The sequence below is a fragment of the Pygocentrus nattereri genome, chromosome 22 (assembly GCF_015220715.1).
Source record: "Pygocentrus nattereri isolate fPygNat1 chromosome 22, fPygNat1.pri, whole genome shotgun sequence".
Classification (NCBI taxonomy): Eukaryota; Metazoa; Chordata; class Actinopteri; order Characiformes; family Serrasalmidae; genus Pygocentrus; species Pygocentrus nattereri.
In genome coordinates, this window is record NC_051232.1 from 14,961,576 (window position 1) to 14,975,271 (window position 13,696).

Below are 13,696 nucleotides of genomic sequence, written 5' to 3' on the forward strand. Positions count from 1 at the left end.
AAAACATTTTAACACCGCTGTTATATTTTAAGAGCTTTGAAGCTCGAGTTAGAGGAATTAAAAAACGAAATACATCCTTGTACTTTCTAAAATGAAAGAAACGTTCAGGGCAAGTGATTAGAAACTATTGGTCATTGAGTGCCATTTACTCCCATTCATTAAGGACTCCCTTGCGAGTGCCTTAAGGTACTTAAATGGAGTATTCAGAAAGGACGAGGCCTGGCTGTGCTGATTGGAGGGTTAATGACACTGTAACACGCCTCTTTCCTTCGTCGACCAATGAAGAATCCGTGTGCGTTTAGCACCGGCTCGACCAATAAGAATCTATCAGTTAGAACGGGAGCCGAGTTATGACAAACCGACCCATCAGGATACTAACTTGGCAGCCCGCGGATGAACTGATCCGAGCTTTGTTCTTCAGAGACAGGCATTCTATCGAGCGCTTTTGCGAGTTTCCTTGTGCCACTGTTTTTTTTAAGTATATGGTTAAACAACTTTTAATCTTTTCTCAGTCTCTGCGCAGGCAGCTTCGTTCAGGCTACTTCTACTTTCAGTGCTAGCAGCTTTGCCATTGTTCCCCAGTGTTATTGGGTTTCTTCCCCCCACCGATCAGATTTTCATTTGACCAAGATAGGCGGCTCGGGTACCAAGATGTCGAACCGAATGGTGTGCAGAGAAGCAAGTCACGCCGGCAGCTGGTACACTGCCTCAGGTAGAGCCGGTGTTGTTGGCTTTTGCATCGGTGCCCCTGGGCCACGGTCCTGGGAACTCGCTTGTAATCTGGCGTGGAACAGGCGGGGGGTAGTGGGGATCAGCTGTGAATTTTTAAACACTTCGCTTAACGTTAAGAGCGCAGGCCGTGTGTTTTCAGTCTATTGCTGGTCATTATTAGGTCGACAAGTAACCGTAAACTCCGTAACGTAAACTTTTAAGGCTTCGTGTTAGCTTAGCACGTCCGACAAAGTGACTTGTATATTGTTGACTGGCCACAATAATAGGTTAGCTAAGTAAGTTTAGAAACAAATACGCTGTGCGGCTAGCTAAGAATGTGATGGGCTAAATGTGTTTGTTGGCTAGCCAGTCAGCTAGCTAGCTATGCATGACAAAGAGTGTTAGGTGAACCATTTTGGCTGGATAAATGTTCAAAAGTGAACGATATTTCATGCTGTATGTGGATTCCCACTTAGTAAATCTGCTTCGAAGTAATATATAGCCTTTGTTGTTGCCGGTGAAGCTTTTTAAACAAGCTGTTTTTGTTTTCGTTAGCTGCCTAGCTTAGCTAACCAGATGGCTAGCCGGTCCGTGCTAGTCTTCCCGTTAAACAACTGGCAACTGAACGAAGGAAAGCAGCCTAGCGTGCCGTTACCCGTCTCGGTAAGCTATATAAATGTCTATAAACAACTTAGCTTACCTAAAGCTAATGTGCTAAATATAGCCATCGCTACAGCTAACGTTATTGCTCTGCTTTAAACGCGAGCCCGTGCCAGTCACTTGTTAACAGGCAAACATCGTAAATGTTTTTTTGTAGTTGTGTTTGACATATCAGTAGTTCTGAAGTTACCGTATAGTTATGACTTGTGCTTGTAATCTGGCCCCAGCTCGGGACGACTGGCAAGCTATGCTGTTTCCATTCCAAACCGACAGCTTAGTCAGCAGATTCCGAACCTGGTTAAGTTAGTCGGCGGTGTGAAGTCGCTAAGCAACAGAGCCATGCGTGACGGCGTTCGTATGCCGAATGAATGTGTTCCCTGAGTGTCAATTCAAAATTAAGGCAACTAGCTGGTATTTGTTCACATTCCTCCTATTTCAGGAAACGCTGGGTGGCTAAACCCAATCAGAGCTATAAATATATTTCAAGCAGCCCTCCTTTGTTTTATTCTCCGACTTGCAGTAAGACAAAAGCAGATAGTCATTACTTTGTACTGCATGATGGCTCAGTTTAATCTGTCTTAACATTTTCAGTCTTGACAAAGAAAAAACCGAAGACACAGACTTATTGATCCTCATTATTGTAGCCCAGAGGTCAGAAGGCCTAAATCATATGAGGGTTATCTGTCGAAACGTAGGTTAGGGGTGGGCAGTATGACTATCATTATCATGATAAATTAGGTCATCAAATGTGCTTTTCAGAGCACGTTGTAGATATTGTCAGTAATTAAAGAACACAGAGAGAGCATGATTAATTCTAGTTAAATGGATATACACAGTGCAATATGTGAGTCTGCAAATTAAAAAAATCATTATATTCAGAGTTTTTGATAGTTTTTTTTTTTTTTTTTTTTAACACATGCAGCACTGCTGTTTCTTCCAGCCGATCAAACCTGAAACACAGTATTGGGATGCTAAATATAAACTTAAATTGGAATAATTAATGTGTGTTGTGAAATTTAATGTTATTTTGCCATATCACTTGCTTCCATCACTCAAAGAAAAAAGGTTTGTTATGGGTTTTTTTGTTTGTTTGTTTTTTTCTTTTCTGAAAGAGAATCAATAGAACCATTTCATTCTTAATGCATGGTGAAATTGTTCTTTAGACTGATAGAATGTGTTGTGTATAGTTCTATGTAACTCCAGAAAGGGTACTTCATGTTACAAGCTTGATGACTTAACAATAGCAGAACCCTTTTGGGTGCTATAGAGAACCATTTTCAAAAGGTTCTATATAGAACCATAAACAACACATTCTTCAGACGGACAGAGAAAGATTTTACCATGCAAAAGTCCCATTTTAGGAATGACATTGAACTATATAGAACTAACGGTTCTAAATGGAACCATTCTCTTTACTAAAGAATGTATTTTCATGCATGTATTCTAGCACTTTGAATTTGAATGAGCATCCACAAGTTATAGTGCCGAATATCACTTTTAATTTGAGGGTATTTACATTTTTTTTAAGGTCTTTGAGGTATTTTTTGGGCAGTTGTATTTTTGCCTCAATAGCTCATACATTAGAGCTGAATTTCAAATGTTGTTAACAAGGACTAACAAACTACTACTAAGCCAGTAATGCAGGGCAAATTAAAATAGAGATAGAACATTTGATCTTTCAGAATTGCCTGTTGGGTTTATTGTTAAGAAGCAAGAATGCACAGGTTAGCTTTGCAGTAGCAAATATCAGCTGTTCCACACTAATAGGGACAGATGATTTTACATGTATCCGAGTGATAGGATGAGGGAAATATGGATATAATGAAAGGAACTACTCATGATCCAAAGCATACCACATCATCTGTGAAACACAGTGACACAGACATGCATGACGGGCTCACAGAAGTAGTAGTTGTCTTTGGTGATCATGTAACTGCGTATAAAACAACAACATAGTTGTGGAGTGTATAAATACTGGCGTTAAAACTTCATTCAATCATAAAGCTTGAAATTAATGTCCAGCTTCAATCCAGACAGTGCTGCACAGTTTGCCATGCATTGAGGCACCTAAACAAATTTGTCAATTTGTGAAACATTTGGCACAGTCTGATTAGGCTTATTGCAGACTGCACTGAAGCTCTTTTTAGATCTGTCTGGAAAAAGTATTATACCTTTTCCATCATATTTTGTTCACACATTCATTCACACATTTGCTGACATAGATTAAAAAAAGGCATATTCTCATTATAGGTTGTTTTCTTAAGCTGTTAATTTGAATTGCTATGAAGTAGAAGTAATTTGCTTACCAAAAGAAACATCAGCATTTCAGCTATATTTGCACTGGATTATTTAGAAAATGTACATGTTCAAAAACAGTGCCTGTAGCAGATTACGAGAAGTTTACAAATGAGTAAAATTTTCTATAGTTTAAATTTACAATAGGGTGTAATTTCAAGAGGGAGCCATATGACGTGTATTGGAAAGACCTCGGGTTATGCACACTGAAAATGAGTTGGTAGTTCTAAGGTCTGATGCACTCATGTCTGATGCATTCAGTATACTAGGTTCTCATCTGCAAAGGTCCTGTGCATCGTTTTCTTTTCAGATAGTCACAAATTAAGAATTTATGCTGCTGAAGTTAGTGTGGAAGGTAATTATGACTTACATACTGTCTCAGTAATTATCCACATAAATTCCTTTACTGTTCAAGTAGAATAAATATGAATAAAACTACTATAGCCTAGGAAGAGGATACAGAAATTAGATGAACATCAAACATTGTGCACTGTGGTTACTGTGGTAATTTTGTTTACCTCCAAGCCCTGAAGCATAGTTGAGTATTCCTACAGCCATGATATTCATTAATGTTTTTTAAATAATGTCAAAATGAAAATAAATACACAAAATGTAATATCCCCTTGCCTGACATAGTGGGAAAATTAAATGAAGTAAATACTCATTTGCATTCACAGAGGCTCAAAATGTAATCATGACAAATGTTTACATGGCAGTAATTTCAGTTTTTTGTCTGTCTTCTCTCTTAGGATCCCAGCTGAATGCACAGCTGGAAGGCTGGTTATCTCAAGCACAATCGACAGCAGGACCCGCTAGAGCCATTATAGCACCGTATGTGACTACATTTTCTTAATAATAGAAAAAAGACAGTTTTAGTAGATTTCAGTGCTCTTTCTCAAATTGTTGAAATTGCTACAGATTGAAGAAATTAGGGCTGAAAGTCAAGACCACCACTGTTAAGTCCCAAGATTATGATTAATCTGATTACAGTAAGACTGCATCAGAATTGAGACCCAACAAATTAAGTCCTCTTCAGAATCTTAAACTAGTCTTGAACCCCTTTCTGTCCAAGTTTTTGCTTGTTTTAGATTGTTTGGTGGAATGATATCCCTAGAGATTCATTAAGAATTTGTTAAATGTGTTAAGTATAACCAGCAAAAACAGAGAGAATGTAAATACAGGGTATCAAAACTTAAAATCTTGCAGGTGCCTTTTATACTTCTTTTTTTGATAAAACATTCATGAATTCGTTGTGGTTTCTAAAACCAAATTCACTGATGCTGGAATTAGCTGACATGATGAGCACATATTCTGAATGAATCTGACCAAAGCCTTTTCTGAATGAAATAACTAATGGAGAATCCAGTTGGCTAAATGAAATGCATAAACGCAGTAACTTTGTTTTGAATTGTTTGAGTGTGAGTCAGTGGATATTGATGTCAGTAGAATGAATGGTCAAGACGAGATAAATATGACGAGACCAAGGCAAATGCTGTTAAATCCAAAATGAGTCTAATATAAGGACCATCTGTTTATGACTACAAAACATAACGACCCACAGGAAGACTAAAATTAAATTTTCAAAATACAAATTTATTTTTTTTATTTCTTAAGTGCTGACACTCAAAAACCGAAAATTAGGGTCTGAAAATAATCAGATTGTCCTTTTCGTTTCAATCACAGAAACCAAAAGTTGCAGTTACGTTAAAAAAAAAACACTTTTTTGCATCATGCACACGACTCCAAACCCTGGACTAGAGTGTTACAGCACTACATTTATTACTTACTGCCTTAATCTGCCTTTGTTTTTGGAGTAATATATTTGCTAGGTTGATTTTGCTATTGTTTAATCAGTTGTAGGTTTAAGCCTCCACCTCTGCAATACTTTTTTGCAGTCATGCCGGTTACACCTATTGCGGTGCTTGTGCAGCACATGCCTACAAGCAAGTGGACCCCTCTATTACGTGAGTGCTTTAGATAATGGTACACTGCATATTAAGATGTTTTCCATTGTGGGAGTACTAACATCACGCTCTCATTTGGTAGTCGGAGGGTGTTCATTCTTGGACCCTCGCACCACGTGCCCCTGTCTCGATGTGCTCTCTCTCCTGCTGAGGTCTACAGAACACCACTGTATGACCTGAGGATTGACCAAAAGGGTAAAGAACTTGGTCAAAGTTTATCTCTTACATTTCCAGGCTTACTTTATCCTAAGTTGTGCTATTCTGTAAACAAATGGAAAACAATACAAGATGCATAGTTTGTTTGTCACATCAGTAGCATGTAGTCAGTTACTACAGACAATTTCAAATGCTTATTAAAAAGGAAAGGAAACCTGTTGCCTCAAAACACATTTCTAACAGAATGGATGGGTGCTTCAGTGTGTATAAGTGTGGATTGAGTCAGTGGGGTTTCTAGTCTTACTAAGTACAGGAAAATGCATCAGAATTGTCCATTGTACTCTATATGCTACAAATGTGGCAGATAGTGATTAAGCTGAACATGCAGGAGGGCTCCTTTATACTCATCTTATTTTTAAAAAGAAAAATATAATTTAATAATTAAAAATATTAATCATATTATAATTAATGATTCCAACGTGCGAAAGGAATATATAATGGTACGGTCTCTTACAGTTTATGCTGACCTGTGGAAAACGGGCATGTTTGAGAGAATGACTTTGCAAACAGATGAAGATGAGCACAGCATTGAGATGCACCTGCCTTACACTGCCAAAGCCATGGAGAGGTATGTGTTACAATAGCCTTAGTTATAAACAATCCACCCCTGCTCATCTGGGATAGATTTGCAAACCCAATTTAAAAAGAAAAAAACAAAAACAAAACAGGAATAGCATTTAGTTCTTCTGTTATAAAAACAGAAAGTATGTTTTAAGTATTAGTAAATCCACACTGACTTGTATTTAAACAAAAACAGTAAAAGTCTGTATTTAATGTTGTATTTTTTAAAACTACTTCTTTTTTGTGAATGTATGCACTTTCTGAAATAGTATATACCAAAAATGGACAGGAGCAATTTCATCAAGGCTCATCACTTTGCCAAAAATATGTATTTGCAAATTTTAGGTGTTTCACTGTCTATGTTGCAAAATCATCAAATTGTTCACATCAATTGAATGCCATGTGACCTTCAACCTCTGACGTAGCACCGCATTCAGGCATGATTAATTCTGGATGGATATCACCACATGGGCATGGAAGTACTTGCACAAACCATTGTAGAGGAGCATTGTTCATTGCTGCATGCACAAATGCAAGTCTGCTATTCACAGCAGAAGTCGTATGAGGTTGGTATGTTGTAGTGGGTAACACCTCTGCCTTCTATGCTGTAGACTGGGGTTCAATCCCTGCATGGGTAAGCACCCCACACTAAACCAATAAGAGTCCTTGGGCAAGACGTCTAACACTACCTTCACCTACCTGTCTTTAAAAAAAAAAAAAAAAAAAATCAAATTGTATGTCGCTCTGGATAAGAGCTTCAGCCAAAATGCTGTAAATGTAAAAAAAAAATTCTTGAGCTCAAGCTCATCTGAAATGACTGATGCACAGTATAATCGTATAAGTATAATCGTCAGAGAACTCAGCCTTTCAGGTTTCTAGAAGTAATGGTCATTGTGTTCTTAAGGCCAGAGAGGAAAAACATCCAGATTGTTACAAGTGTGAAGTTCAAAAGCCAAAAGCTTTCAAAACTGGATCAGTTTAGTTTTTTCCTCAGTCCCCAAATGGTTAAGTGTTAAAAGAAAAGGTGATGTATGTAGTGGTAGTACACAGCCTCCTGTCCCTTTTTGGCATGTGATGTAGGCATCAAACTTGAGATGAATGTATATATTTACAAAACAAGTAAAGTTCATCTGGTAAAACAATCATTGTTTTTGTACTGCTTTCAGCTTAGTACAGGTCAAATAGAATTTACAAATCTTTCTGTTTTTATTGACATTTCAAATACTGTGCCACCTTTTTTTATGTTTGCCTGTAGATCATAAGACAGACAAGTTTTTCAGTACGGAAGTAATATTTATAACACATTGTCAGGTTGTGTACATCATATTTGTTGTACCTTATTTTGTCAGGACTTAGTGTCAAATGAAACTTTCTTTTGGTCTTGGCTTTGATGACTGGTCTGTTTTCACTCAGTTCCACCACTTGACAAAATGCAGTCTTGAAACATTCTGCTTGAGCATATCATATTTTGATATAAAACCCAGCTGCAGTTAAACATAAGCAAGTTACTTCTACTGCTGGGAATGCATTGCTTAAGCTACAGAATTGTCTCCAACATGTTTCATAGATGAAGTGGTATGCTTGTTCGTTTCCTTTGTTCTTGTGTTCTGTCTGGTACAGATTAATGTTCGTCTCATCAGTTTCTACAGTTTTGTGTGTGTGGTTGCCTATTCCTTTTTACTGCTACGCAGTACTGCAGCTATGTACGGTTTGTGGTCTGAGATGAAGTTCTGCCTAATTTATGTGATCTTTGTGTTAAAAACCATGATCAATATACATCTGACTTTCTGCACTTGAGATCTAGAACAAAAAGCTTAAAGCCAGAAATGATTATTCCATTCAGGAGTATCTACCTGCCATTTAGTTAAACCACATCAGTGTTTGAATCTTACAAAAAAAAAATTGTTTTCTGTACTGTAGCTATAAAGAGGAGTTCAGCATTGTTCCTGTGCTGGTGGGAGCTCTAAGTGAGTCTAAAGAACAGGAATATGGCAAGCTGCTCAGCAAATACTTGGCTGATCCTTCCAACCTGTTTATCATCTCATCAGACTTTTGCCACTGGGGTGGGTATTTCTGCAAACACTTTAAAACAGGAATGCCTGAATGTACAATTAAAAGAACATTATTTTATGCAGGTTGCACTGTTGTACTATTTTGTAGCCTGCCAAGATACGTTTATAAAATGAGTTAATGCAACTTTTTGCGGTTAGATTTTGTAAATGTTTTACTTTCAATCATAATTACGATATTTATGCTACTGTTCAAAAGTTTGGAATCACTTGCAAATAATAATAATAATAATAATTGCTGATTGGTCAATAAAAACTTACAGTTTAAATTGAAATACTACAGTTAGATACCAGAAGACAAATGTCTTTTTATTCTCAGTGTTATACAGTGTTCTCAATCATAGAACTGTCTAACAGCTCTAATTCCGAAAAAAATCTAGAAATCTCATTCCGAAAAAATCTAAAATACATCTTTCTAAAAATTAGTTGAAAGTTATAGAGTACTAGCACCATAATAGAATAATTTTATCATGTCTCTGCAACAAAATGTGATTTACAAGTAGTGCTGCTAAGTACATTTTCATTGTATCTAGCTGTGGTGCCGTTTTCGCCTGTGAGCTGTCCAATAGGATTTTTGAGGTCTGTGTGTGAATTGACAGCAGCAATTAACTTCTGGAACATAATAAGGTGTCTCCTATTGGCTGATGCTGGTTAGATGAGAGTAACTCCTGTCAAATGTGACTTGGGTTAGTGATACCAATATGTTTGTGTGAACATGGCCAGACTCTAGTTTCAAACCTAATCTAACACATGGAACGAATGTTCCTAAATTAATTAAGTAGCTGGTGATTAACCTTCTGTGAGCTTAATTCACATACATTCTCACTCTGATTTTGTAATCACATTTGAGAAAACATCAAGCATTTGTATAATGGTCAAGAAATGATCGGGAGCCCCTGTAGAGTCATTCTTGTTCTTGTACATGTTTAGGTTAATACGATTTCTTTATTCATCGCATATTAAATGCATTTGTAAAAAAAAAAACCAAAAAAAAACTAATTTTGGTTTTGTAAACCTAAATGCTTAATTAATGTTTGGAAAAACTTAATGTTTTGCTATATATTCTTCACACATGTACGCTGCCAGAAGATAAAGTAAACTTGCAATAAAAAACTTTTAATATCAAGCATATCATGCATTTGCTGTGCTGCTAGGATATTCTCATTTTAGGACACTTTAGAGGGCCGGTTTTTAAACTTTTCTCAACCCCATTTCCTTCTTCTTATTTTTCTAGGACAACGATTCCGCTACACCTACTATGATGAAAATCAAGGCGAGATCTATAGATCTATTGAACATCTTGACAAGATGGTAAACCTGTTTCTGTGTAGCAACCTTTTGAACATTCAGCCGAGTCACTGTTTTAGGCTTCAAAAGCACAAATAAAACAGAAGTTGTAAAACAGCTGAGATTCAAGAAGTGATCTAGAATGTGTAGTTCATTGAAGTATTAGAAACCTGTCATTTGCCCCAAAGAAAAGATTTTAAAATGTGAAAATGTTAACTATCAGTTAAGATTGGCCAGTTGTGATGTCAAAAAGTATGACCCTGTTTTTAACAGCTTTTATTTTCTCCCCAGGGTATGGGAATTATAGAACAGTTGGACCCCGTCTCCTTTAGTAACTACTTGAAGAAATATCACAATACTATTTGTGGTCGACACCCAATTGGTGTTCTTTTGAATGTAAGTTATTTATTTGTTTATTTATTTAGTCAGTTTGTCAGCTAGCTAGCTAGTTAGTTTTGTTTTGTCCAAAGGTTGTACCATTATGTAAGCCTTTATGAAACTAATATTTACTACCCTATCAAAATTATTTTGAGTTATTAGATAATTGGCAGAATAGATTATAATTGTTAGTAGGCTTCCTGGAAGGAACAACTATTCATTGAGGCGCTGCCATATGTTTAGGTCTACAGTACCTACAGCATTGCCATATGCACAACTCCGTAGACTTTTTTTTAAATCAGGTTTCTCATCTAATCAGTGCATCCTGAAAGTCCAAGGGGATAAAGTGTAAAATACTATGATTCTATATGATTCTGTATTATTGTATTAGATTAAGCTCAATGAAGTTTAAAAAATATATAAATATGATCCTGCCCAAAAAAAGCAGATTTTTTTTTTTTGATAAGACCTTTTGAAAAATGAATGAGCATGCTTGATTGACATCTGCACCACTTGAGTGACAGTGACACAAGCAGGGGAGAAAATTCTGATTGTTCAAATCTACTTTTGTCCATCTACTCATACTGGTCTAGAGAATCAGATGTATGTTCCATTACCAGATAACCCACGCTCATGAGTGGTGAGGGAATAGTAAACTATGTATAAAAGTATTCAGACAGCCCTTCACTATGCCCAATTCCAAGCATCAGCTAGAGTGGTATAAAGCCCACCCACTGTCCTCTGAAGTCATTGAGCACCATTGAATTCCTTTGGGACGAGTTGAAGTGCCATTTGTCAAGAACCATTAAATATCAGTATCTAACCTCACTAATGCTTATGCGGCATAAGCGTTACCTAATATTAAGGCCACATTACAGATAACGTTCTCAGTATTCTCAATCTAGTCTCACAGCGCAGTATTTCTTGCATACCCAGCCAACAGTAGGTATGTTTGCAGAATGCTGTTCACACAAATGTCAGGTATGAGTCATTTGCCGACACAATTGTGGATCTTAATGTCAGAAAGATCAAATCTGACCAAAAAAAAACTGGAATAGAGATTATAATGTAAATGTAGCCAAAGATTAGGTCTAATTTTCTTCTAGTTTCTGCACCGTGCTTCACCATAGTAACATGTCCATGTTCTTCCTTCTAGGCTGTGGCAGAGCTGAAGAAGAATGGGCTAGACATGAACTTCTCTTTTCTAAACTATGCTCAGTCCAGTCAGTGCCGAAACTGGTCGGATAGCTCAGTGAGTTACGCTGCTGGAGCTCTTGTTGTTCATTGAGGTGAATTCTCCCAGGAGCCAGTTCCAGGGTTCCTTTGAAGACCCCCAGAAAAAAAACACCCCCCCCACCACCTCACCCCCCCCTCTATTCTAGAAAGCCCCCCAGCCTAGTACCTTTCTTCTTTCTGACATCTGCTCCTTTGAAGAATGGACCTTATATTTACAGAGATGAGCTGTAACGCATTAGATACTAACCCTCATTTTCCAACGTTACTGTTCTTTCTTTTTTTTACTCCCCTGTCTCACAACTAAGACAACGTGGTTGCTATAGCTTTGAAGTGTTGTCACAGCTCAAGCTGCTGTGGAGTGGAAGAAGGGGTTGTTTTTTTTATTTTTTTTTTTTTTTTTTTTTTATTTTTTTTTTTTAAATAGGTTTTTCTTTCGTTTTTTTAGGCTTTCCTCTAATTGGTTTTTGAAGGGTGATGGAATCTGCTGTTGGCCCTACGATCACTTCAGGTGTCCTTAGAGCTTATAAATCTTAACGCAAGAAAGTATATTCCAGTTAAAGTTAAAATGAATGAAAAAATGTATATTCACCATATTTACACGATAATTTTTGCAGGTCTGTGCACATGTAACCTAGCTTCAGTTTAAAGAAAAAAAATTATATAGCGTTACAGAACTGAAGTAAAGTAATAAGGGACAGATTACTGCTTGCTATGTCCATGTATGCCCTGAGAATGACAGTGATTGGTAACTACTGCCATTATTCTTCATATAACTGTTTTAGTTGTTAACAAAGTGCTACACAATTTCAAGTCCTCTCACCCTCTGCTGTACAATATATACCAAAAAAGTATTTTTTTTTTTTAGTTAGTCTTTCAGTTTTTATTTTCTACCTTTTTGTTTCCTTTTGTTGTGACTATTATGATTATTACTACTATTATTTAGCTATTTTTCTTAGGTTTTATTTTTTTTAACATCGATCTACTACAGATTGGTAACCCATTAAAATAGGTGAAGTTTCTTGGATGCCCAAGGCATGTTTTTTGCTGGTCAGTTGGCTTACTGTCCATATTAACAGAAAAAAAAGCTCAGAGAAGCTTATTTTTCCCTTCAAGATTTCTATGGACAGAGAGATGTTCTCTCTGCTTGTTGGCATGCTTAGTCACGCATGCTAGCAACAGCAATGTTGCAGTAGTTCTGATGTTAATCATTAACAAGGAAACTTCTGAGAAGCAGGTTTCAGTAATGCCACCCCTCCCCCCACACACACCCATGAGCACAATGCAGCAAGACACCTTAACCTCAGTGCATCTGGCAGGTGCAATCTCAGCCTTGCCTGGGTTGATCATCAGACCTGACCTTCAGCCGGAAAACAGTTCAGGCTGGTCATACCATGCAGATGTGCCTTGGGTTTATGTCGTATGTTCTGAGTAAGGAGACTCACTCTCTTTTTCTCCTGCTCTATGCTTTGCACCTACTCAGTCCCACTGTTCAACCCAGAGACAAAAAGACTCACCTTGGTCTGTGCTCATGGATATTCACTGCAGATCCCATTCTTATGAAAGCAGAGGGAAGGATCTGTCTGCCCCCGAAGTTCCAGCACAAGTACTTATTCTGAAGAATATAATTGTTGTGTACTGTTGGTATAGTTATTTTTTTTGTTTTAGTTTATGCCTTTTGATTATGCCTGGAGTTTTAACACGATTCACACATTGTCATAAACCTATGGAGGATTAACTGAAACGCTCCTGAGTGGAGTTATTTTTTGAATCTCAGGTTACATTGATGAAGCATTAATGAGTGCTTGCCAGGAATGGAAGGAGTTCATGACTGATGTTCAAAAAAAAAAAAAAAAAAAAGTAAAATGATTGAAAACGTGACTATACTGGTGTTTGTTGTTTTTGTTGTTGTTGTTGTTGTTGTTGTTATTATTATTATTATTATTATTATTATTATCCACCTACTCATTTGATCTTGCCATTGCAGCTTTTTTCCAAAACTAATTTGCAATAAATCTAAATATCAAAGGGACATGTTAGTTGGGCAGTTGTCTCTTGTATATTTGTGTTTAAGTTGTATAATGTAGTGTGTGGGGTTTGACATTAATTTTCGGATATTACGTTTTTCTACAGATTTACTTCAGTTATTTTACTTACAATTGGGAAAAAATACACAGATTGTTAAAATTTAAAAGATGTAGGAGAGTTTATTTAAAACATGATTTTAAACAATAGAAATAAAAGAAGAAATTAAAGAAAGTTTAGACTCCTAACATTCTCCGCCTGCCTACTACACCTTTCGCATGTGGAAAAACATGTAAA

At 36.8% G+C, this 13,696-nt stretch overlaps 1 protein-coding gene across 2 annotated transcripts; it reads left to right on the forward strand.

Annotated features, from left to right (window-relative positions):
• The first annotated feature begins 343 nt into the window (after nt 1-343).
• memo1 (mediator of cell motility 1) lies at nt 344-13,250 on the forward strand. Of its 2 annotated transcripts, none has more exons than XM_017686871.2 (9): nt 344-712; nt 4,416-4,497; nt 5,562-5,630; nt 5,713-5,825; nt 6,303-6,414; nt 8,328-8,470; nt 9,711-9,787; nt 10,055-10,159; nt 11,298-13,250. In XM_017686871.2, exons 1-9 carry the CDS (start codon nt 652-654, stop codon nt 11,427-11,429), a joined length of 894 nt encoding a protein of 297 aa, XP_017542360.1. In that variant the 5' UTR covers nt 344-651; the 3' UTR covers nt 11,430-13,250. The 2 variants fall into 2 exon arrangements, with proteins under 2 accessions (XP_017542360.1, XP_017542361.1); XM_017686872.2 differs by lacking the exon at nt 344-712 and adding an exon at nt 2,311-2,436.
• Nucleotides 13,251-13,696: the final 446 nt, after the last annotated feature.

Excerpts from the sequence above, each read along its gene's own strand:
- memo1 (XM_017686871.2), top strand. The coding sequence starts at position 652 with ATGTCGAACCGAATGGTGTGCAGAGAAGCAAGTCACGCCGGCAGCTGG. Across the intron at positions 5,631-5,712 it reads CAAGTGGACCCCTCTATTAC|TCGGAGGGTGTTCATTCTTG; the intron begins GTGAGTGCTTTA and ends CTCATTTGGTAG. Across the intron at positions 6,415-8,327 it reads ACTGCCAAAGCCATGGAGAG|CTATAAAGAGGAGTTCAGCA; the intron begins GTATGTGTTACA and ends TCTGTACTGTAG.